Raw genomic sequence first — 24186 nt, 5'->3', positions numbered from 1 at the left:
TTATTCTTTTCCATTGTTTTTGTTACATATTTGTGTTTAAGCATATCACATCTACTTATTTATGAAATGGATTTTTTAACAAACGATAAGATAATTTATAATAAACTCATCTAAATTATAGGGATAAGAATAGTGATTCAAATTTATAGGGATGAAATTTTTTCTTGAAAATCCCAAACCGTCCCGAACCCTTCCCAAATTTTGACCGAAAAATTCCCGAACAGCATTTCCCGAAACCGAACTATCCTGAAAGTTTTGGTTTGGGATTCGGCCTTATCTTTGAAATTGTTCGGTCACCTTGAACCGAACCGAATATATATATATATATATATATATTATTTTTTTTTTTAATTTATAATTAGAAATTACTTGGGCCGTTAGATTGGTTAAGATTAAATCCTACCGTCCATTGTAAGTTAATTCCCTCTCTCTCTCTCAATCTCTCACTCACTCTCACTCTCTCGAAGAACAAAGGTCGAACGGCGCTCCAGCGCTCTTCCCGTCCTCCGTCAAGCCCGTCCAGTTCGAACGCCGCTCCTCCGTCCACTTCAACGGCGCTCATCCGGCCACACACACAGACGCAGGAAGATGTGAATCCGACACGAATCGAGACCCAAAATCCAGGTAAGGGTTTCTGATTTTCACTGGGTTTTTCTTTAGGGTTTAGGGTTTTCATGTTGATTAACTTGATTTCCGAGCATTTTGTCGAATGTGTGAGGGTTTGAGGACTGTGGGTTTCGGATTAGGATGGGTGCAGGTTTTTGGGAGGGTTTCAGGTTGGATGGGTTCCGGTTTAGGGTGGGTGCAGTGCAGGACCTGCAGGTCTTTGGGAGGGTGGGTGCACGAATTTGTAGAATAAAATTATAGGGGATGGGGAAATAGGACCTGCACGAATTATAGGGGGATGGATTGGCTGCAATTGCCAAGCACGGAGAGAAGTGTTGTTTTGGATTATAGGGGGATTGGTGGGCTTCAATGGTTGAGTTACAGTAAGCTAATTTTGTTTAGAATATATAACATAGCAGTATTGTTTTGGATTGTGTCTGAATAATGATGTAGTTACTAGTTAGGCCTGAAATTTAGTTTGGCTCGTCCAGGTCTGTAAATTCCCATCCACACTTCGATTTTCCATGCCCTCTGTTTGATTGGAATGCAGATTTTACTGTATTTCTGCCATTGCGAATTATTTTTGCTAGAATTTCTGGTTCATTACTTTTAATTATTGATAATTATTAATTACAGCCGATTCCCATGGGTTCAAATCCTGATGAATGTGTTTTCTGATTGAGTAATCTGCTTGTTGCTGAAACTTTAATCAGTTTATAATTTCAAAATCGTGCTATACTGTTTTAGGTACTGAGTAGCACAATTGGAGATTTGTTTTAATTTGCTCTGTGTGAAAGAATTACAATCATTAGCAGATGATCATAATCCTGTAAAGGTAAAGAATTAAAATCGTTAGCCACTGTTTTTTTGCACTTTCCCAGAGCCTATGTTTGCATCATTGTTATTTTGCCTTTATAAGTTATTAATAACAGTTAAGTCTAATATTTTGTAATTTTGTTTTGCAGCCGTTTGATTGGATTAGGAAGACCTTTTGAGTACTTAAGGTTTACGAGTTAAGGTTAGTACTTTATCTTCATTCTCTTTAATTCTCTTTATCTTCATTGTTTCCTCACATGCCCAAAAGCCCAAACTATTTCGGGATTCTCGAAATTTTGGTTTGGGATCGGTCTTGAAATTGGGATTTCCGAAAACTTCGGTTTGGGAATTGGGACAAGGATTTCGGTTCGGTATTCCATACCGAACCAGCCCTAAATTTATATGCAGAAGAGGGAGCGCACTGTTAATCTGAATTAAAGAGCGATAACGTATACTTTTGTATAATTTTGTAGTATCAAATTCGATAATTTGACAATATAAGTATGCAACTAGAGTGTTTGCTTAATAGTTTTGTGCAAAAACATGTAAACCTTGACTCAAAATTGGCTAACCCAAGAAAATATAGGCAAAGCAAGAATGGTCCCATGAATGTTGAATATATATGCAAACCAAATCCTGAACACGAATGGTCCCATAAATGTTGAAAATATAGGAAAAGCAAGAAAAAGTAAGAAACTTTTCAAAAAAAAAATATCCGTAGCACGTGGTATTGAGTGTTGTAGAAAATAAGAGGTTGAGCTTGAAAATATAAAAAGTAAATAATAATTGTAGAAATTGAGTCCAATTATTAATACAGTACATTAAATGATACATAATATTGAGGTTATCCCGAAACTCTCTTACTTTATTTTCACACGAAGATGCTTTGGAATTAGAGTAGAAATAATTACAAAAGGATGGTGGAGGATGGTGACAAGAGGATGGGTAGGGGCCACGTGATCATATCATATGGAAAAATGTTGATATCCAAATATATTGCATGATTCTTTTTTACTATGTTTGCTGTGTGTGGTCCACTGCATTATTGACAAAAAATTATCAAGTCATCTCACCAGTCATGAAGTAATCTTAACACCCTTTGCCAAGAACAATTTTAAGTTTCCCAACTTCAAATACCTGATCAAAATTAGTCCTTTGGCCACGAAGAGAGAAAATGGCTTTGGTTGGAGAGGCTTTGCTCTTCGGTTCCATCCAGGTGCTGTGCAACAAGATTGCCTCCGGAGAGTTCATGAACTTCTTCCGGCAAGAAGACTCAACCATTCACTCGTGGACAAGCTAAAGGTGACGTTGATGACCCTCCACGCAGTGCTCAACGATGCAGAAGAGAAGCAGATTATCAACCCTGCTGTGGGGATGTGGCTTGACGAGCTCAAAGATGCTGTGTTCGATACCAAGGACTTGGTGGATGAGATGGATATTGAAGCTTTGCGTCGGCAGATCAGATTAAGCACACCCAGGTGTGCAATTTCCTCTCTACCTCTCATATTCCTTTTAATTACAATGGCATGAATGGTAGGATAGAGGAGTTATTTCAGAGGTTAGAACACCTTGCAAAACAGCGAAATCACCTTGGTCTTAGAGAAGGTATTGGGCTCAAGGTTTCACAAAGAACTCCCACAACTTATGTAGTTGAAGAAGGATTATGTCCCTATGGTAGGGATAAAGATAAAGAAAAGTTAAAAACAATGAAAGTAGCAGTAATTTTTCTGTAGTCCCTATAGTCGGTAATTTTCCCTCTTAGGAGAGAGCAATGCTTCTTTTCTTGCTTTGAAATTCGCCTATTTTTCCCTCTTCCACTTCACAGGGACTTGTATCAGGAGGTTTGACTACGTTCAGTTCATTAGTATATTCACCCTATCAAACACAATCTTATACATTATAAAAGACCAAATAAAAGTAGACAAGCAATTTGACGAGAACAATTAAACAGAAAATCTCAAAGACTGTAAGTAAAACCAAGTTTTCTGTCTTTAGTTTTCTTTCATTACTATTTTTATGTCCATTTTCTAACATGCCATTACATAATCTGATTGTGTGCTCATCTCTTTTTAATTGTATTATTGTATCAGGCAAAGAAAACCACATTTATGGCAAGGACTTTATGCAGAGCAGGCGGGGAACCAACAATATTTTGTTGGTTCTACCAGATGCCTTAATTGTTGCTAGAGATTCAAGAGTTACAGCATATTCCGGCGAAAGTAATATTTCTTTATCTTTAACTACCAAATTGATTATTATTTGACTATGTTTATAGTATATGTAGTATATTAATTGGTTCTAATTTATGTATACAGTTAGACCCGAAGAAAAGAAAGTTAAATGCATTTCTAAGAATCCTTCAACACGAGCAACATGGTGTCATGATCAATATGAACGTAGTCAAACCTGTGAAGTGGAAGAGGGAAAAATAGGCGAATTTCCAAGCAAGGAAAGAAGCATTGCTCTCTCCTAATGGACTCTAATATCTTCCTTGTGAATATATGTCCTAACATCTGATGCGCATCACATTGATCATGACACCATGTTGCTCGTGTTGGAGGATTCTTAGAAATTCGTTTAACTTTCTTTTCTTCAGGTCTAACTGTATACATAAATTAGAACCAATTAATATACTACATATACTATAAACATAGTTAAATCATAATCAATTTGTTAGTTAAAGATAAAGAAATATTACTTTTGCCGGAATATGCTGTAACTCTTGAATCTCCAGCAACAATTAAGGCATTTGGCAGAACCACCAAAATATTGGTGGTTCCCTACCCGCCCTGCATAAAGTCCTTGCCATAAATGTGGTTTTCTTTGCCTGATACAATAATACAATTAAAAAGAGATGAGCACACAATCAGATTATGTAATGGCATGTTAGAAAATGGATATAAAAAAAGTAATGAAAGAAAACTAAAGACAGAAAACTCGGTTTTACTTATAGTCTTTGAAATTCACCTGTTGAGCAAAAAAAATTGTACACAATATGTAAATAAATAATTCACTCGACACAGTTTCACCCTCGTTCAATTTTTTATTAATTCAAGTTCGACTCATTCTAGGCTATGCGTCTATTAATTACAACCCTTCATTTGGGAAAGGAATACCCTTTGATTCTAATATGAATAAATCGTAACTTGGGTGTTTATTTGATTTTGTGACTGCGTTTAGGTAGAGCCATAGATTGCCTACGTACTCTTGTTGAGGGATCAAATCACTCGTAGTTCTTTATGTGTTTTGTTGGGGTTTGATGCTTTGTGCAGTTTCAGCTCGTGCATGCAAAGATTTTAAGCCATTGGAGCGTTGCGGGCGAGGACTTTAAACCATTAGAGCTTTTAATGCCTTGTGCAGTTTTAGCTCATGCAGATGAGGACTTTGAGCCATTAGAGCTTTTAATGCCTTGTGCAGTTTTAGCTCGTGCGGGCGAGGACTTTGAGCCATTGGAGCAGTTGATGCCTTCATGCCATTTGAGTCATCCATCATATATACTATAAAGAAGTGTAAAAACATGTTCATAAATAGTATATAGTCATCCATCATATATACTACAAAGAACATAAGTATGATAAAATATTGTATTTCAAAATATTTTCAGTATATCATGATAATTAAAAATTCAAAGCGAACATAGTCATTAAATTATGTTTTTCATGTATACATTTATACTATTAAAACATGCATTTTAGAAAGAGTTCACTCACAGTACTTCGCCGTCGAAAAGCTGCGCAAGCTAGCAAATATGGAAACGCCACAATATATGCACCTAAGCACATAAAGGTCCAATTAATAAAACTACAGTCAAATGATTGAACTTGGGAAAATGGATGTTGGAAACGGATCCAGGACGTCGAAATTAGCCTAGGAAGGGTTCTGAACAGAAACCTGAAAAAAAAATTTTAAGTCAACGTTGATCAGTCAAAGTCAAAGTCCACGTTAACCATTGACCAGGTCTGGTCAAAGTCAATGGTCTGGGTTGGGTTAACCAGGTTAACCAAGTTTAGGGCTTACGGTTGGGCCTAAGGTTCTTGGGCTTGGGTCCAATAGGTTTGGGTTTAGGGTTTTGGGCTTAGAGCCCGGCCCAAGGAAAAAAGGTTTAAGGTCATTGGGTTTTGGGTTTTGGGTTTTGGGCTTAAGGCCCAGCCCAAGGATTGGGCCAAGGGTCCATGCCACTCGACCCGAAGGCCTAATTTCAAAAGGATTTTGGGTTTTTGTTTCAATGGACCAAAGGCCCTAAGCTTCTTGGCCCAAAGATCTTGGCTCTGTGGGTTTGGGCTTGAAGGCCTGTTTCTCATTGGGGAGAGAAGGCCAGAGCCTCCCGAGCTAGGTTGCGTCGAAACTCAACCCTAGGCTACAATATAGGTATGAAAAAGTAGATAAAGACGAAAGGGAGCGTTTGGTACCTGTCTCACACTGTGAAGTGGTCAGAGGTGGTCAAATTCTTGCTCGAAACCCACGGGTTCGCCGGAGATTCTCATTGTTCCACAGAGGCGAGGGGGGAGAGAGAGAGAGTGTGTGTGTGTTATCACAGTGGTGAGTATGGTGGTGTCGTCGTCGGTGATTCTCCTTGGGTGTGGGGGTGTCTGGGTGTGTGGGTGTCGATCGGGAAGGGGAAAGGGAGAGAGTGAGCTCTGAGAGAGATTCGAGAGTGCGAGAGTGAGTGAACTGAGAGAAGAGAGAGTTGAGGAAGAGCTCGGGGAGGCTGCCACGTGGCAGCGAAGGGAAGAGGCCGGGGGGACAAAACAGGGGTGGGCCCCACCTTGGGCACACCATTTAAAAACTAAAACAACCATTTCAAAACAAAACTCCCAATTCCATGAAATTACATTTCTGCCCTCATGATTCAAAGTCCGTAAAACAGTTAACTGGGAGGGGTTGTTACACACCAAGAGTCTCTATTGCCACTCTCTAGCAACGTATTAGCAACTGCATCATTATGAACATCAGATGTCTCCTTTACTGATGAGACAGCATTTCCATTCAAGACACTTCTATCCTCCTCTGCAGGAGATTCAGATAGACCACTCTGGAGGTCCTTCCCTTTGACTGAAACTTCCAGATCCCCAAGAAAATTCATTGGCAGGGACGAGTTATGATTTTCTTGATAATTGACAGTCTTTCCTTCTTCCTGTATATCATCAGCGTCCATCAAGGAAATAGACCTTTTCTCTGACGATCTTCCCTGCATTCCCTCATTAAAAGCAGGAGTATAACTTCCATTCCTACAGGATTCTTCCACATCATCAAAATTAAGTTGCTTGGGATTCACAAGCACATTACAATCAGCAGGCTGCCTTGAGGCTAAAACTTCCATTCCAACTCTAACCCCGGTACCATCCAATTTTGATCCAGAACCTTCAACAGATACATCAGGATCAATTTCTGTTTCTCCACGAGATGCAGCTTTAACAAATTCACAGGTTTGAGTACAAGGTACCTCTTTGTACTGTGTACCCCTCTGTGTCATTTTTTCAGACAAATGCTTGCTTGAAGCAGGCGGATCTGGACTGTGTACCCCTGTGAACCAAAGCCTGTGAATTGACCGGTTTTGACATTCCTTCAGTAGTACAATTAGTTTCTGCACTTGTCTTTCTACCAGCATAGTGATCTGCATCATTTTCCTTGTCTGAAGAATCTGTTGAATTCTCTGCACACAGGTCTATATCACATTGAATTGGAACAGACCTTCCAGCAGATATTTGAGTTCTCTGTGAATCATGAGACTTGTTAGATGAAGAAGATGTTGACTGATTAATTCTTTGACCAGATATATTGGTGATAGCGTCTTTCGCTATTTTTTCAGTACCATGCACAGCTTGTGACCTGGTACTTAAAGGCTGAGGTGGTTGTGTTGACTTTCCAGTGGAAAGATGGATTGTACAGCCATCACCCTTCGGATAATTGTTAACGTCATTTGGGTTCTGGGATGAACTTCTGGATCTTGTTATTCGGCCACTGTAATAACTGGTTCCCTTGCTCCAGCACTCCCCCACTTTTGTTTTCGCTTCACTTCCATCAACAATATCACAAGTACTGAGTGTTACAGAAAATAAATAATCAGAATAGGAAATATAAAATGTAATAATTGTGAAAATTAAATCTAACGACTAATACACTGGTAACATTAAGTGCTACATAGAGTTGAAGTCATGCCCAAAAGTTTCTTAATTTTTTTTTACAGGAAGTTGAAGATAGAGCTTTTGGAATTGGAGTAGAATACATAGAATGGCTCGTTTACTAATCCTTAATCAGATTGTGAGGAATTGAATTGAGGATGAACTGAAATGAGGTTGAATCAGAATCAGATTCCTAGGCCTAAGCACTACTCTTGCATGGTTAGTTTGTCAAGTTGATTGTTGGATGCAGCAGAGGAACTTGTTATCAGTTAACCGTTTAATGGAAATGATCTTGGATTGTGGAGAGCGTTACTAAGCTCGTGCAGCAGAGCAGGTTTAAGTTTAACTCACAAGATAGTGCAACTAACATCTTGTTGAACCTCTATGATGGTGCAGGAAAATGGGATAGTGCTGTCGAAATGAAGAGAAAGAGAAAGATTAGAGTACTGAAGTAAAAAATGGATCCTGGACTAAACGGAATTGAATCAGAGCAAGAGGTAGGTGAACCCCTGCACTGCATTCAAGGAAGTGTGGTAAGATCACAAACCTTTGAATTTGATGAACCGATTGATACTACATAATAAGTTTTAGAATCATGAAGCATCACCACTTGGAATCAACACCACTTATTCCTTTTGTTAAGGTTTAGAATCGATACATACTCTGTCCTGTTTTCGGAGTAAAAAGTGACTGAAATAAATTCAAACATTACGATAATTAATCGTTTCAGCTACATTTTGCATTGAAAGGGTGTCGTCCGCTCAAGAAGCTGTTCACAAATAGACTTTGGAAATTTGCAACTAGAAAAATTGCTCCTTTAACAAGCAAGGGGCCAGCATAAAAGGTAACATTACCTCTTCTTTGTTGGCGTAAGTCAACCCTAAAAAATTAGGAGAATAACTATCTGATTAGGAATATAGTTGTTTTTCCTAGTTTAGTTAGGATTCCTTCAATATTACTTGTATCACAAGATGTGTCCTATATATGTCCCTCTCTGAAGAAGAGGTATCGGAACAAGAAGGGGAAAGATTGGAGAAACAGAGCTCGCATTCCTTGCTTATAAATAGATGATGAAATCACCATATGAGCTTTCATTTCACTCTCTCTAGTTCTCAACTCTCACGACAAAAACCAGGTACTTTTATTTATTTATTATTAAATTGATTGTTCTCAGCAATATTCCTACTTAAATTCAAGTTTCAGAGTCTAATTCTGATGAAGTTACAGGAGAATGCGAGGGGACTGACTTATTTGTAGTCTGATACCGTGGAACTGCTTGGGGTGGATATATATGATTCTCCTGCATGAGAATAGGTAAACCCTGGATGATTGTTTTCTCACACTTTGTCTCGTTTGCGGCATAACTTTCTCATCTTTCACTGTAACTCTAATCTTCAGGTGCATAGGTTCTCTGTGGCACTGCCTCATGGCTGTGCTTGCTTGGATGCCAGTACGTACATTGTGTTACTAGATAAGGAGGCTGGTTGTTGTGCTATAGATTTCACCGGTGTAACATTGCAGATCAGATGTAAATTGTGATTTACTTTCTCTCACTTTTTCTATCTTCAGTTTGCCTTATCTATATTGCATTTAAATTATCAGTCTTTTTCTTTAACGTTCATTCAACTATATGCTAAGTCAGGACAATGTGATGGTAACTAACAGATGTATCGGTTTTATTGATGCAGCGAGCAAACAGAGTAAACCTGTTAAGATATGATTATTTAATCGTGTTCTAGGATTGTGACACTTGTCATAACAAGATCATTTCATACAATAAACTCTCCTAGCTACACATCACTCAATAAAATCAACCATTTCAAAGTTTAGAGAAGCTAGAGTTTCGGGAGATGCCAGAGTGGGTGGAATGGCTGCCTAGTCCAAGTGGCGGTGAAAGTCCAGACTTTCCTCGTCTTAAGGAAACTTGCGCACTCATCTTCCTTCCTTGAAAACACTTAACGTGTATACGTGTGAGGTTCTACATGAAAATAGGGTCAGCAATACCCTGAACACGGAATCCTTACAAAGATCTCTTGAAAAACTGAAAATAACTAGATGCCCGGGTCTCTCATTGTTACTAGAATCGGAGACGCTACCGTCGCTTCAGAGTCTTGATATTTATGTTTATGGGATATATTGGTTGGCGCGAATGGTGCACAACAGCAATCGTCTTCAAAGTCTGGGTTTAAATAAATGTTCCTCACTCTTGTCGTTCCCTACAAATGGTCTGCCCACCACGCTGACGTCACTCCGAATACAAAATTGCAAGAAATTAGAATTCCTATCACGTGAGATGATGGCCAGATTGACTTTCCTTCAGTCTTTGTGGATATGGGAGAGCTGTGATTCTCTGAGGTCGTTCCCTTTGGGCATTTTCCCCAACCTTTCATATCTTTCTGTAAGTAATTGTGAGAATCTGGAAACCCTTTCCGTTGAAGGAGGAGCAGATGAAAGTCTCAGCCATCTCAACTCCCTGTCTATTGTGAGATGTCCAAATCTTGTCTCTTTTCGCGGGGGGGGGGGGGGGGGGATTGCCCACTCCCAACCTCACTTCCTTTGAAGTCTACGAATGCGAGAATTTGAAGTTGTTGCCGGACCGGATGCGCACGCCCTCACCGCCCTTCAAGAATTGTCGATATCCGATCTTCCAAACGTGGTGTCATTTGCACAAGGGGGTTTGCCTCCCAACCAATCATTTTGGATCGGTAATTGTGAGAGACTGAGGCCTTCAGTTGAGTGGGGATTGCAAGGACTTGCCTCTCTTCAACGATTTTGGATCGAAGGAAACAAGGATCTGGTGGAGACGTTGCTCAATGAACAGCTGCTCCCTGCCACTGTTCACGCTCTCAAAATCTCTTATGTATGGAATCTGAAATCTTTGGACGGGAAGGAACTACTTGGGGTCGATATCTATGATTCTCCTGCATGACAAGAGATAAAACCCTTGATGATGCTTTTCTCATACTTCTCTTTTTTGCGACATAACTCTAATCTTCTGGTAGGTGTGATACATCGGTTTCATAGATGCAGCGAGAAAGCAAACCTGTAAAGATAGGATTATCAAATGGTGCTCTGATTTTCTGGACTGTCAAGTTTGAAATCTTTTGGACGGAAATGGACTTTCAACATCTCCTACTCTCGCAATTCCTGCTGCGACAGGGACCTCCAGACCTCAGCTCTCTTGAACAGCTATATAAAGATTGAATGTATCAGAGGGAAAACGATGTTTGCTTACATCAACCACTCAGGTACTTGTGCATATATATACTTCTGTGGTTTTCATATGGCGGAATGCTTACTCATCTTTCAATGCCTTTGTCATCTTGTGGTAGGTGCATATACATATGTTTATTGGCACCGCTTGCTAGAATGCCAGTGTAACTAGACTTGGTGGCTAGCTGCTGCGCCTACAGATTTCAGTGTACGTAGTTGAAAACTAGAGTGTAATTTGTTCTTCCTTTATGTATCAATGTAATTCAACCATGCAATCAGTCAGGACAACACGATGGGACTAACGTATTTGTCGGCTTGTTTTCTATATATTAGCATTCTTCTCGCCATTGTGGATTTCATGAGCAATCAAGAGAATATTCAAAGTTGCATCTGGACTCAGAGGTGTGTTTTCTATATTTTAGCCTGTGTGATGTCATGTGACTCGCATGGCAAGTTAACAAACGAAGTAAAAAATTATTTGAACATTGCAGATTTGGTCACTATATGTTCAGGCAATCATTTGATTCATTAACTGCTCTAGAGGAAGGTGGCGTGGAGAAATAGACGATGATACGCCAACCCAAGTTTGATGGTGCAAGTTGGAGCAGCGGGCTCTCAAATTTTTAGAAACCTTCTTGGTAAGTACCAACTCAACCGTGGTAGTGATTCATGTACATTATCGCACATAGCAGGATTTCCCAGTCGCTAAAGGGTCCATTCATTGTTTCTCTTAATATATAGTATTTGTTTTTCTGATTCATGTGCAGCCAAGTGTGCACACGGGGGTTCATTTTTCTCTACCACGTACATTTTAGGCCATAACACTACGTCGTTGGCTGCCGATGGCAGCTGATTTGGAGGCTGCTGCTGTGGAAGTGGAGAGTAATTCCATTCTATCATTGGCAGGACTGTAGCGAAAGGAGAAGCATTATTCTGCATTGAAGTTGTTGTTGTTGTTGGCAGGACTGTGCAGCCAAATGCAAGAATTTGAAGTTGTTGCCGGCCCTAATGCACACCCTCACCGCCCTTCAACATTTGTGGATACAAAATCTTCCATATCTGGTGTCACCTGCACAAGGGGTTCGCCTCCCAACCTACAAACATTTTGGATCGAAAATTGTGAGAGAATGAGGCCTTCAGTGGAGTGGGGATTGCAAGAACTTGCCTCTCTTCGAGAATTTCGGATCCAAGGAAACAAGGATTTGTTGGAGACGTTGCTCAGGGAACAGCTGCTCCCTGCCACTCTTCACACTCTCTGGATCTCTATACTTTCAAATCTGAAATCTTTGGATGGAAAGGGACTTGAGCACCTCACTTCTCTTCAACAGCTACGAATTTCAAGCTGCGAGAGTCTTGAATTCCTGCCAAAAGAGAGTTTGCAGTTTGCCGGCATCTCTTTCTTATCTGAGCATCTGGGGTTCTCTGAAGAAGAGGTATCGGAACAAGAAGGGAAAAGATTGGAGAACATATCTCGCATTTCTTGCATAAAGATAGATGATGAAATCACCATATGAGCCTTAATTTCACTCTCTCCAACTCTGAACTCTCAAGACAAAGCCAGGTACGTATTTAGTACCACTTATCTGTTGCTATGTTAAATTGATTGTCCTCAAATTTTCCAACAAAATTGATTGTCTTCAAAGTTAATTTGACACTTATCTGTATTTAGCACCACTTAACTGTGTTTGGTCGAATGCCAGTACATCGCGTTACTATACAAGGAGGCTGGTTGTTACGCTACAGATTTCACCAGAAGGATATATATCGATTCTCGGTTGAACACTGATGATTTGTAAATTATAATTTACCTTTCTTTTCTTTTTCTTTCTTCATTTTACCTTGTCTATATTTGCATTTATAATATCGGGTATTTTTTAACTGTGGAATCGAACTATGCTATGTCTCCCTTGGAGAATTTCAGATCAGGGGAAGTGAGGATCTGTTGGAGACATTGCTCAAACAACAGCGGCTCTCTTCCGCTCACACCCTCTGGACGATCAAGTTTGAAATCTGCGGATCAAAACACCACGCAATCTCGGAATTCCTGCCCGGAGAAGGAGCTCAACAGCTATGCATCATCGATTGTCTTGCATTCCTGCCAGAAGAGGATTTGCCGCCATGTCCGAGGATCACCAAAATATTTGTTCTTCTCTGAACAAGAGGTGTGCAAAGAAAATGAATGGAAAAGATTGAGGCAATATAGTTCACGTTCCTGCAACTTTCATTGGCAAAACAAAATCGGAACTTTGAACCGTTTATTTTTTTATTTTGTTCTTAAAATTTTCAGCAGGGCTGGTTTCCCTGTTCATCCCTCTTTTGAGGTGTTCGTCAATGGCCAATGGTTTAATCTGCATGAACCTCCAACTTTCAGCTATTACTTTCAAAGTGGAGATGACCTTCACAATCCAAGTCCTTACAACTTCTCTCATATAAACATTTGTACTTGTTCTTTTCAATTGTTTCTGTTACAGATTTGTGGTGAAGATGGTTTCTAATCATTTCACTGTGTTTCACTCAAGTTTTACGTTTAAACATATCATATCGAATTATTCATGAAGCAGGATTTTAAAAAAAAAAAACGATAAGATAATCTATACTAAATTCATCTAAATTATAGATATGAAAACGAAGATTTGAACTTGGGTGCAAAAGAGTAAGCACATTGCTCTAGCCACCCAAGTCTGCGGCTTTTAAGTTTAACTTTTGTAATCAAACCTTATGTGGACTTCTCGATACTAGTTGGTGTAGCAAATTTGTGTATATATTTTTTTTATCTTTTTAAAAAGGGAACTATCTAGTGGTTTTGCCATGTCCACCCTTTCGGGGTTAGAATGACTAACAAAAGTGTTTCGGCATCCCTCTGGCCATCATCGTATGATTCACTAGAGCAAAAAATCGAACCTAGAACATGCCGTGTAAAATATGGGTCTAAAATTCGTTCCCAATCACTTAATCACCTCGTAATGGTTAAATTTGTATATAATATACATAATCTTACAACACACCCATGGGAAAATATATACATTTCTAGTGGCTTTTTATTTCCTTTTTCCTCTTCCTGAGTCGTGATTATGCTTCCATGAAAATGTAATGTACCACTTGCTAACAATGCCCGAACCTAACCTAGCTTAGTAATTGACCGGATAAGGAAAAATGGAAGGCCAAGACCCCACATGTATGGAACATATACATCGTGATTGGTGAGTATGATGTCATGCCAGCTATTTTATTTCTTTCATTTCTTTTACCAAAAAACTTCACATTCTAGTACTACGATTTTCATGTGAGAAATCTTAAGTTTAATTCTCGTTAAAGGTAAATTTGAACCAAATTATTTTGGTTAGTCTATTGTGATTTTTTTTTCTTTCTACTATCTCATTTCTTTTTTATAATCAAGCAATGTCACTCAAGAATCAAAACCGTATGTTATCTAGGCCACTATTTAAAGAGCAACTTTGCAACAAAAGAACTAAACAAGATATCGTCAGACCATTTTAGAATAATATAATTTCAGTGTTCAAAAGAATTATTGAATAATCATTACATGAGCAAAAACTTTTGAATGCATTTAGCTTTTGTAGAGATGGTTTTTAAATGACGATCTAAACATAAACAGTTCAAATAATCATGCAACATTACAGGATGAGAATAAAAATAATAAGATTTCCAAATTGATTTGTATAAAAAAATAACAAGGCGACTTGTATGGGATATTGCTACTACGTAATTTTAATTTCATGTGCTATTTTTGCTTTGTAGTCGAACTATAAGATTAATTTGATTTTATTCATGTTGCTTGATTAATAAGATGCATTCCTATTTAAAACATGAATAATAGGTAACATTGATGATAATAGCTTATTTTTGTATTTATTTAAGAGTCAAATCACTTAATGCTACAATCAGGGCCGTCCTGATAGGAGAATTCATGGAAACTTTTACAATTTTCATTTTCATAGGCTTTAAGGAGGTAGTGGCATACTTGCAAATAAAGGAAAATTTATTTCTAACAGAATTGGGCTGACAGAAAGAAGGGGCATGGCTGAAAAAAAAAATTATTGCATTTTGGGCTTTTAATTCAGCCCATGTCTTTTACTGTTCGTTGGGTCTAATATAAGTTAGTTTGTCCTTATGATTAAATATGAAGCTTTTTTGGTTAAATAATAGCTTATGGTGATTTTTTGGTTCAATAATAGCTTAGCCTCAAACCCTTTTCATTAAAGCTCCTTTAATTTTATTAGGAGAATGCATGGATTTTGATACATTCCGTTCGCTTCATGTGAGAGACATTTTTAAATCATAGGAGCTACGTGCCCCTAAAATATGTTGCGTTAGTTGTTTATCATTGTTAACAATGGGTAGGATTAGAGGCTTTTAATCAGACATGTTATGATTGACTTACAATTTTATAATTACATGCGCTTGGCACTGTTTACAATTTTTATTTTATTTTTGATATTTTCATTTACTAAGGTATTCTTGCTACTTACAAAATTGAAATATGAATCAAAGAAAATGGCTAATACCAAACAATTTAGTACAGATGTGCCAAGAGATCAACAAATATAAGTGAACATATGAAGTATGGATTCCAACGTGTGCATAAATTATCAAGATTGAAGACCATAAAGTTTGCCAACATCAGTGTCACATTTCCACCTATTGATTCACACTTCATATTTCAAATTTCCGTTGTTCGTAGAATTAATTGTGGTGTTTTTTTTTTTTTTTTTTCTGGGCAATCAAACGGAGAATTGGAAGTTACAATTCGGGAAACGAACCCATTGATTGTTCTCAATGTTGAATTCGTAGACTGTGACGTAGGCAGCCATAATCAGAACCTTTTTGATGAAGGGATCGTATCTCTGCAGCACCTTGAGATTGACCATTTTGGTGCTCTATTTTACATAAGAGATAAAGGTAAAGATTCCATTTTTGTATGGAAAAGTAAGACCCATAGGGAGAAACTGGAGGAATGCAGGGAACGGGAGAAGTTGGAGCGCAAGGAGAAGTGATATTGGAATGAGATATTAATACGACAACTGCTTCAAATACACTTTTATTTCTTTAAGATCATCTCCAACCCTTGGGCTAAAAGCCAAATTTTTTAGTCCGGAAAATTTAGCTTTTAGCCCAGAAACATCTTTTCTGCTCCAATCCTTCTACCCTAAAATTTTAGCCCGGAATTATTAAAGAATGAAATTAGCCTAAATTTTTTTCTTAAATCAATTTTTTTTTTTAAATAAATATGTAAATTATTGTAAATTAATTTTATGAACATTTTAATCTAAAAAAATTTAAATTCCGATAAACATTTCGCATTTAGCCCGGGGGGAAAGCTGGGGGGTATTTGGCCCAGAAATAGCATCTGGCATTTAGCCTAAAATTTTAGCATGGGTTGGAGAGTGTTTGGGGGGTAATTTGGGGGGTAATTTGGCTTTTAGCCCAGGGTTGGAGATGGTCTAAGCACGTTCTAGTTTCTTTCCTCCACTTTCTCTCCTTGCCACGTTTTACCATCATGTCCTTACTTTTTTTTTATTTTTTATAATCTGTAATAAAAGGGGCAATTTTGAGATATTTAATGTTTCATTGTCTTGTGGTAATTGATCTTATTATATTTTTTTTACATGTAGATGTTTTGGAATAAGGAGGCAGATCTGGCCTCCCACTTTGTGTGTCTTTCTGTTCCTTTTTGTTTTGTGTGATCACGGTTAAATCACGTCAATATTTTATATAATTTTTTTATAAATATAATAAGATAAAAAAAATAATAATATAAAATATTGATATGGTTTAACCGTAACTATACAAGTAAGAAAGTATAGAAGGGCACGAAAAATAGAAGGACATAAAATCTGCCTCCTTGGAATAAGAGTAGAATAATGACAAGAGGATCGTGGAGGATGGTGACAATACGATGCCAATAAAGATAAAGATGCCAAGTCATAACAGTTCATATAATTGTAGTTAGAAAATCATTCTTGTTATAACTGTATTATTACAATTGTATAGTTTAGTTAGATGGTTAAGTTTACAGGCTGTCATAGACATTTTGGTACATAGTCTTAACTATATATAGTTATCGAAAGGTAAGTGTAAAGTTGTGTTGTGAAAAGTAAATGAGAAGAGGAATATTAAGATAGGAATAATCTCTCTGTTCTTTAAGTTTCTTTATGGTATCAATCGCCGCCGCCTCACGGCTCTCTTCGATCATCCTCTCTTCCGCCGTGCTCTCGTCTCCGTTCACTCATCTCATCTTCGATCTGTGAGATATTACTAGTGTTGTTCTTCGATCTTGCATCTTGGATCTTACATCTTGTTATCTGATGGCGTCGCCCACCGGTTCCTCTTCTCCGACTCCGAATCCCAATTCCTCTTCTTCAAACCCTAATTTGTCCAATTCGTACGCTTCTCTCACGATTCAGAACATTGGCAGCATGGTGCCGATCAAGCTCAAGCGTTCGAATTACCTACCATGGTGTGCTCTCTTTGCCCCTATTCTTCGCCGGTACAAGCTTCTCGGACTCATTGATGGCACTGAGCCCTGTCCGGCGCCATTTCTACCAGATCGATCGATTAATCCTGCTTTCGAGAGTTGGTATGAGAAAGATCAGAATCTTCTCATCTGGTTCAATTCAACACTTTCTGAAGAAGTCATTCCCTTCACTGTCGGCGTTTCGTCTTCCAGAGATCTGTGGCTTAAACTTGAGCAACGCTTCGGTGGTGTTTCTGATGCGCACATTCATCAGCTTCGTTCTCGCCTTCAGTGCATTCAGAAGAACTCTCAATCAATGGCGGATTATCTGCAGCAGATCAAAGAAATTTCAGATTCACTCACTGCAGCAGGCGCTTCGATTTCAGATCGAGATCTAATTGCTGCTACCCTGGCTGGTCTTCCTGATGAGTTCGAATCATTCATCGACTCCATCATGCTTCGTCTCTCTTCCACATCTCTTGATGAGTTGCATGGATTATTACTCACCAAGGAGCTTTCCATGAATCGACGGAAGCAACTTGCCTCTTCTGCACCTACTGAACCGTTTCATGCTCTCTCGGTTCACGCTTCACCGCCTCTTCTTCCTACACCACCTCAGGCTTTTGCTGCTCAACAGCCTCCTCTCCATAACTCTTCTCGATATAACTCCTATCGTGGCCGGAATAATCGATTTTCTAATAATCGAGGTCACAGAGGCAATCATCGGGGCAACTACACTCATGGCTTCACTTCTGGATCCAATCGTGGTCAGCATTCCTCCTCTCGTGGTTTATTTTCATCGGGTGCTCGTAATTCCTGCCAGATCTGTGGGAATACAAGTCATGAGGCAATCGATTGCTTTGATCGCATGAATCCAGATATTTCTGGTAAAATCCCTCCAGCAAAGCTTGTTGCAATGTGTGCGCACTATCATGCCAAGTCCTCTTCTCCTTCCTGGCTCATTGATTCTGGAGCAACTTCTCACATAACCAATGACATCTCCAACATCTCGTCTCCATCTCCTTATACTGGTGAAGATAAAGTCTACATTGGTGATGGTAAAGGTCTTCCCATCACTCATACTGGTTCCTCTTTGTTACATGCTCCTCATCATTCCTTTAAATTGAACAATGTACTTCATGTTCCTCAAATGAAGCACAACTTATTGTCTGCTTTTCAATTTGTTAATGACAATTCATGTTCATTAACCCTTGACTCTGATGGATCCTCTGTAAAGGATCGTTCTACGGGGAAGATGCTTTTGCGGGGACCCGTTAGAGATGGATCCTATCCTTTGCAAAGCTTTCCTTCCAGAGGTATCTCTTCTGTTTCTTCATCAGCATTTGTCAGTATTAAAGCTCCAGTGAAGATTTGGCACAGTCGATTGGGTCATCCCTCCTCTACCATTTTTCGGAAAGTAATCTCTAGTAATCGTCTTGCACTGCATGGTAAATCCTCAGTTGAATTCTTCTGCTCAGATTGTGCCATTGCTAAGAATCACAAACTGTCCTTTTCTCCTGCTAAGTCATCAACTCCTCATAGTTTAGCTTTAATTCATTGTGATGTATGGGGACCTGCCCCTGTGACTTCTGTGAGTGGTTTTCAGTATTATCTGTTGTTAGTCGATGATTACACCAGATATAGCTGGTTCTTTCCATTAAGAAGAAAATCTGAGGTGTTTTCTACCTTTGTAAATTTCAAGAACTATGTGGAAAAATCTGTTGGCAATCAAATAAAGACTATACGTTCTGATTCAGGGGGTGAGTTCACTAGTGCTTCTTTTCAGTCTTATCTCAATTTGCATGGCATTTCTCATCAGTACAGCTGCCCACATACACCTGAACAGAATGGATGTGTAGAACGCAAGCATCGACATCTTGTAGAAACAGCACGAACACTGTTAGTCGCTTCTCAAGTCCCTTCAGTTTATTGGGTTGAAGCCTTCTCCACTGCCATTTACTTGATCAACAGGTTACCCATTTCTGGTCTTCTAAAATCTCCTTGGGAGTTACTATTTCACACACTCCCTGACTACACTCGCCTCCGGGTCTTTGGGTGTAGTTGCTTCCCATGGTTAAAACCTTATGTTCACTCTAAACTTGATGGCAAAAGCAAGCAGTGTGTTTTTCTTGGGTACAGCTTACAACATAAGGGTTACAGGTGCTTAGACATAGCCACTGCCCGAGTTTACATCTCTCGGCATGTCCAATTTGATGAGAACTCATTTCCCTTCACTACCAAGACATCTTCATTCTCTTCTTCTACCCTTCCTATCTCTCCTACCTTTGATCTACATTTTCCTATTTCTACCCTCACCTCTGCTCCAACATGCTCTCCTCCTATCAACCCTATTACCCCTGCTTCCTCTCCTACTGCTCCTGTCTCCCAAGTCCCGATTCAATCTCCATCACCTCTTCCACCTTTGCCAAGTCATAACACACATCCAATGGTCACTCGATCGAAAAATGGTATTTTTAAGCCTCGGGCCTACAATGCTACCAAACATCCCCTCTCATCCTCTATTGATTATATCCCCACCACTTACAATCAAGCTTCTAAGTTTGCTGAGTGGAGAACTGCAATGCAGGCCGAATTTAATGCCCTCCAATCCACTGGTACATGGATCTTGGTTCCTCCTTCTTCCAATCAGAATATTGTTGGCTGTAAATGGGTATTTCGAATCAAAAAGAAGCCTGATGGAACAGTTGACAGGTATAAAGCCCGGCTTGTTGCCAAGGGCTTTCACCAACAAGAGGGTCTAGACTATCAAGAGACATTCAGTCCTGTTGCCAAGCCTGTCACCATTCGCATACTGTTAACCTTTGATGTCCAGTTTAATTGGTTTCTTCATCAACTCGATATTAGCAATGCTTTTCTTCATGGGGATTTAAAGGAAGAAGTCTTCATGCATCAGCCACCTGGTTTCAGTGATCCAAACTATCCAAATCATGTGTGTAAATTGAAAAAGTCCCTGTATGGACTCAAACAGGCTCCACGGGCATGGTTTGATAAGCTGTTTCAGTCTCTTCAGTCTCTCGGCTTTACTCAGTCCTCCTCTGATGCATCTCTCTTTGTTCTCAAGGCTCCAGTTCTTGTGGTTGTACTTGTCTATGTAGACGATATCTTGGTCAGTGGTCCGGATTCTTCAGCCTGCCATCTGTTCATTCAGAAGCTAAGTTCTTTGTTTCCTGTCAAAGACTTAGGTCCCTTACATTACTTCTTGGGACTTGAAGTCCAACGCACCACAGACGGATTATTGTTACATCAAGGGAAATATTTGTTGGATCTTTTGCACAAGACAAAAATGGAGGGTGCTAAGCCTTGTTCGACACCTCTTGGTACTGTCAAACTGGATCACAGTGGTACACCTTTGGCAAATCCAACCGAGTATCGATCCATTGTGGGAGGTCTTCAGTATCTCACTTGGACTCGGCCTGATATCTCCTTTGCCGTCAACCAAGTATGCCAATTTATGCATACTCCTACTGACTTACATCTGCAAGCTGCCAAGCGAATTTTGCGTTTTCTCAAAGGTACATCTTCTCATGGCATCTGGTTTCTTAAGGGTCATCTTACTCTATCAGCTTACTCTGATGCCAACTGGGCTGGCTGCCCTTTTGATAGACAATCCACGAGTGGATTTTGTGTGTATCTTGGCTCCAATTTAGTCAGCTGGAGTGCTAAAAAGCAGTCTACAGTAGCTCGTTCTTCTACTGAGGCTGAATATCGGTCTCTTGCTCACACTGCCGCTGAAATTACCTGGATCTGCAAGGTTTTCAGAGATTTTGGTTTCCCCCTCCCGCTCCAACCTACCATCTGGTGCGACAACATCTCTGCTATTTCACTTGCATCCAACCCTGTTTTTCATGCCCGCACTAAGCACGTGGAGATCGATTACCACTATATCAGGGAGCTGGTCCTTGCTAATCTGGTTAAAATTCAGTATGTTTGTAGTCAGGATCAGATTGCCGACATTCACACCAAATCTCTGTCTAAACATCGGTTTCTCTTCCTTCAATCCAAGCTCTCTCTTGGCACTCCTAGTCTTTCCAAGCTCAGCTTGAGGGGGTGTAAAGATAAAGATGCCAAGTCATAACAGTTCATATAATTGTAGTTAGAAAATCATTCTTGTTATAACTGTATTATTACAATTGTATAGTTTAGTTAGGTGGTTAAGTTTACAGGCTGTCATAGACATTTTGGTACATAGTCTTAACTATATATAGTTATCGAAAGGTAAGTGTAAAGTTGTGTTGTGAAAAGTAAATGAGAAGAGGAATATTAAGATAGGAATAATCTCTCTGTTCTTTAAGTTTCTTTAGCCAAGAGGGTGGTGACAAGAGAATAGTGGGGCCCATGTGATTATATCATATGGAAAAATGGTGAAATTCAAATATATTGCATGATTTTTTTTGCTGTATTTTTCCAACCTCCACCAATATCTACTTTATGTTTGCCGTGTGTGGTCCACTGCATTAGTGACCAAGAAAAATATCAGTCGTCTCACCAGTCATGAAGTAATCTTAACAGCCTTTGCCAAGAACAATTTTCAGTTTCCCAACTTCAAATACTTGATCAAAATTAGTCCTTCGGCCACGAAGAGAGAAAAATGAATGATAATTATATTTTGATTGTGAGTTCCAATAACAACACCTCATTATTATTGTAGGGAAAAGTAGATATCCAATTCTAATAGTTTACCATGTGATGCATGTCATCGAAATTAATTTATATCTTGTTTTACATGAGTCGCTCATGCTCGTTTGAAAGCAGATGTCTATAAAACAAATGTCTATGAAAGAAAATCTCTCATGCTCGATCGATTTCGACTAACTGGGGCTACATGGGTAAATTTTCAATAATTCAGATGTCTATGAAAGCATAAGCTATTAATTTGAGTTGTAATTATTGAATTCTCATTTGCATGTTTCATTTTATTGGGGGATATGGGGATCTACTCGATTTCTCTCTGCAGTGGAATTGAAAATTAGGATTTTGATGCGGTTTTGTTATTTTTGTGGTCAATTTAAAGGTATTATCTAATTTTATTTTTGATGAAATTAGGATAATGAGAATTGGCAATTTTAACTAAATCACAAAATAAATCAGCTATAAATTAGCATTGGGGAAGAGGTTATATTATCTAGGCTCAATACTCTAGTGCTAGATTTTGTGGAGTATATATGTTTTCGAGACCTTTGCTTCCATGAACATTTGTACTTATGCATTTTTATTTATTCTTTTCCATTGTTTTTGTTACAAATTTGCATTTAAACATATCACATCTAATTATTTAAGAAATGGGTTTTTTAACAAACGATAAGATAATTTATATTAAACTCATCTAAATTGCAAAGTTAAGAATGAAGGTTCAAATTTAGATGTAAAAGAGGGAGCGCACTGTTAATCTAAATTAAAGAGCGATAAACGTATACTTTTGTTTAATTATGTGACATTAAATTCGATAATTTGACAATATAAATATGCAGCTCGAGTGTGTTCTTAGTTAGTTTTGTGCAAAAACATGTTAACCTTGACTCAAAATTGGTTAACGCAAGAAAGTATAGGCAAAGCAGAATGGTCCCATGAATGTTGAACATATAGGCAAACCAAATCCTAAACACGAATGGTCCCATAAATGTTGAAAATATAGGCAAAGCAAGAAAAAGTAAGAAACTTTTCAATTTTTTTTTTTCCATAGCACGTGGTAATGAGTGTTGTAGAAAATAAGCGGTTGAGATTAAAAGTAAAAAATGTAAATAATAAATGTAGAAATTGAACCCAACATTAAGGTCCTGCCCGAAACTTTTACTTTATTTTTCACACAAAGATGTTCCCCTTGGAATTAGAACCAGATTAGAAATAATGACAAGATGGTGACAAGACGATGCCATGTGACAAGACGATGGTGGGGGACATGGAATCATATCATATGGAAAAGGACAAGGATTGTTTGCACTTCCATTTTCCATGCCCTCGCGCTTTTTTATTTTATGTGATCACGGTTAAGCCACGTTAACATTTTATATTATTTCTTTTATAGAGATAATAAGATAAAAATAAATAGTAATATAAAATATTAACGTGGCTTAATCGTGATCACACAAGCAGGTGGGCATGGAAGGGCATGGAAAGTGAGAGGGCAGACAATCCTTGTCCTATGGAAAAATGTTGAGATCCAAATGTATTATTGCGTGGTTCTTTTTAGAGCAATTCCACACCTAAATACTCTGCGCCAACATCCAGCGCATTTATCTACTCAAGTGAATAGTAATAAACCATAGTGAACAGTAATAGGCTAAAACATCTCCACCCCTAAAATAAACTTAAAAAAAAACACACTAAAAAAATTACATAAACTCATCAAATAAACTAAAAAAAAAAACACATTAAAATGAAATTACATTAAACTCATCAAATACACTTTATTCTTCAACCACAAGCTTATTTTAATTATCTTCACCTTTTTGCAATCCCCACTAGTGCTCAATCAAGTCATTATGGCGGGTTACGTGCCAATATAGCTCTTGCACATCAGTGTACCGCTAAACGATCAATTCATTAAGGATGAGCTTTTTGGTTTTTTTTTTTCATACAAAAAGTATATGAAAGCTTTGGTAGAAAGTGTAGAAAATATTGAAATGTGGTGTAAGGTGGAAGATGAGGGTTAGGTATTTATAGAAAAAAAAACTTTTTTAAAACTTTTCTATATTTTTTAATAATTTTTCTGTATTTTTTCATAATTTTTAATAAATTTTAATATAGATAATTAATCTGGACCGTTGGATTTGAAAAATATTCAAATCCAGGAGCCAAGGCGTTGCCACGTGGCCAACGGTCATAATTCTGACCGTTGGGCCTTTTTTTTATTATTTTTATTTTTATTTTTTGTGAAAAAAACGTGGACCGTTGATCTGTGATCGGACGGTTCATTTTAAAAGTCAAATTTAATTT

General features: G+C 38.4%; 1 protein-coding gene and 1 long non-coding RNA gene across 19 annotated transcripts; both read left to right on the top strand.

The window, feature by feature from the left end:
* The first annotated feature begins 424 nt into the window (after nt 1–424).
* On the top strand, nt 425–13255 carry LOC139194003 (putative disease resistance RPP13-like protein 1). 18 transcript variants are annotated; one of them, XM_070818041.1, is made up of 9 exons: nt 446–624; nt 1354–1441; nt 1572–1624; nt 2590–2900; nt 11091–11159; nt 11249–11395; nt 11525–12318; nt 12458–12549; nt 12679–13255. In XM_070818041.1, exons 4-6 carry the CDS (start codon nt 2734–2736, stop codon nt 11319–11321), a joined length of 309 nt encoding a protein of 102 aa, XP_070674142.1. In that variant the 5' UTR covers nt 446–624; nt 1354–1441; nt 1572–1624; nt 2590–2733; the 3' UTR covers nt 11322–11395; nt 11525–12318; nt 12458–12549; nt 12679–13255. The 18 variants fall into 18 exon arrangements, 17 of the variants coding, with proteins under 17 accessions (XP_070674143.1, XP_070674147.1, XP_070674139.1 ...); XM_070818040.1 differs by having other exon boundaries at nt 2542–2900; XM_070818046.1 differs by having other exon boundaries at nt 441–624; nt 1572–2900; nt 11270–11395.
* Nucleotides 8010–9281, top strand: LOC139194008 (uncharacterized). The gene is made up of 6 exons (XR_011578668.1): nt 8010–8077; nt 8275–8388; nt 8545–8679; nt 8772–8858; nt 8943–9079; nt 9233–9281. It is a non-coding gene; the product is annotated as an uncharacterized lncRNA (long non-coding RNA).
* Nucleotides 13256–24186: the final 10931 nt, after the last annotated feature.

This window comes from Malus domestica, chromosome 03 (genome assembly GCF_042453785.1).
Source record: "Malus domestica chromosome 03, GDT2T_hap1".
Taxonomy (NCBI): domain Eukaryota; kingdom Viridiplantae; phylum Streptophyta; class Magnoliopsida; order Rosales; family Rosaceae; genus Malus; species Malus domestica.
The sequence above is the reverse complement of the archived record's forward strand: the minus strand, read 5'-3'. Positions and strand labels throughout refer to the sequence as shown.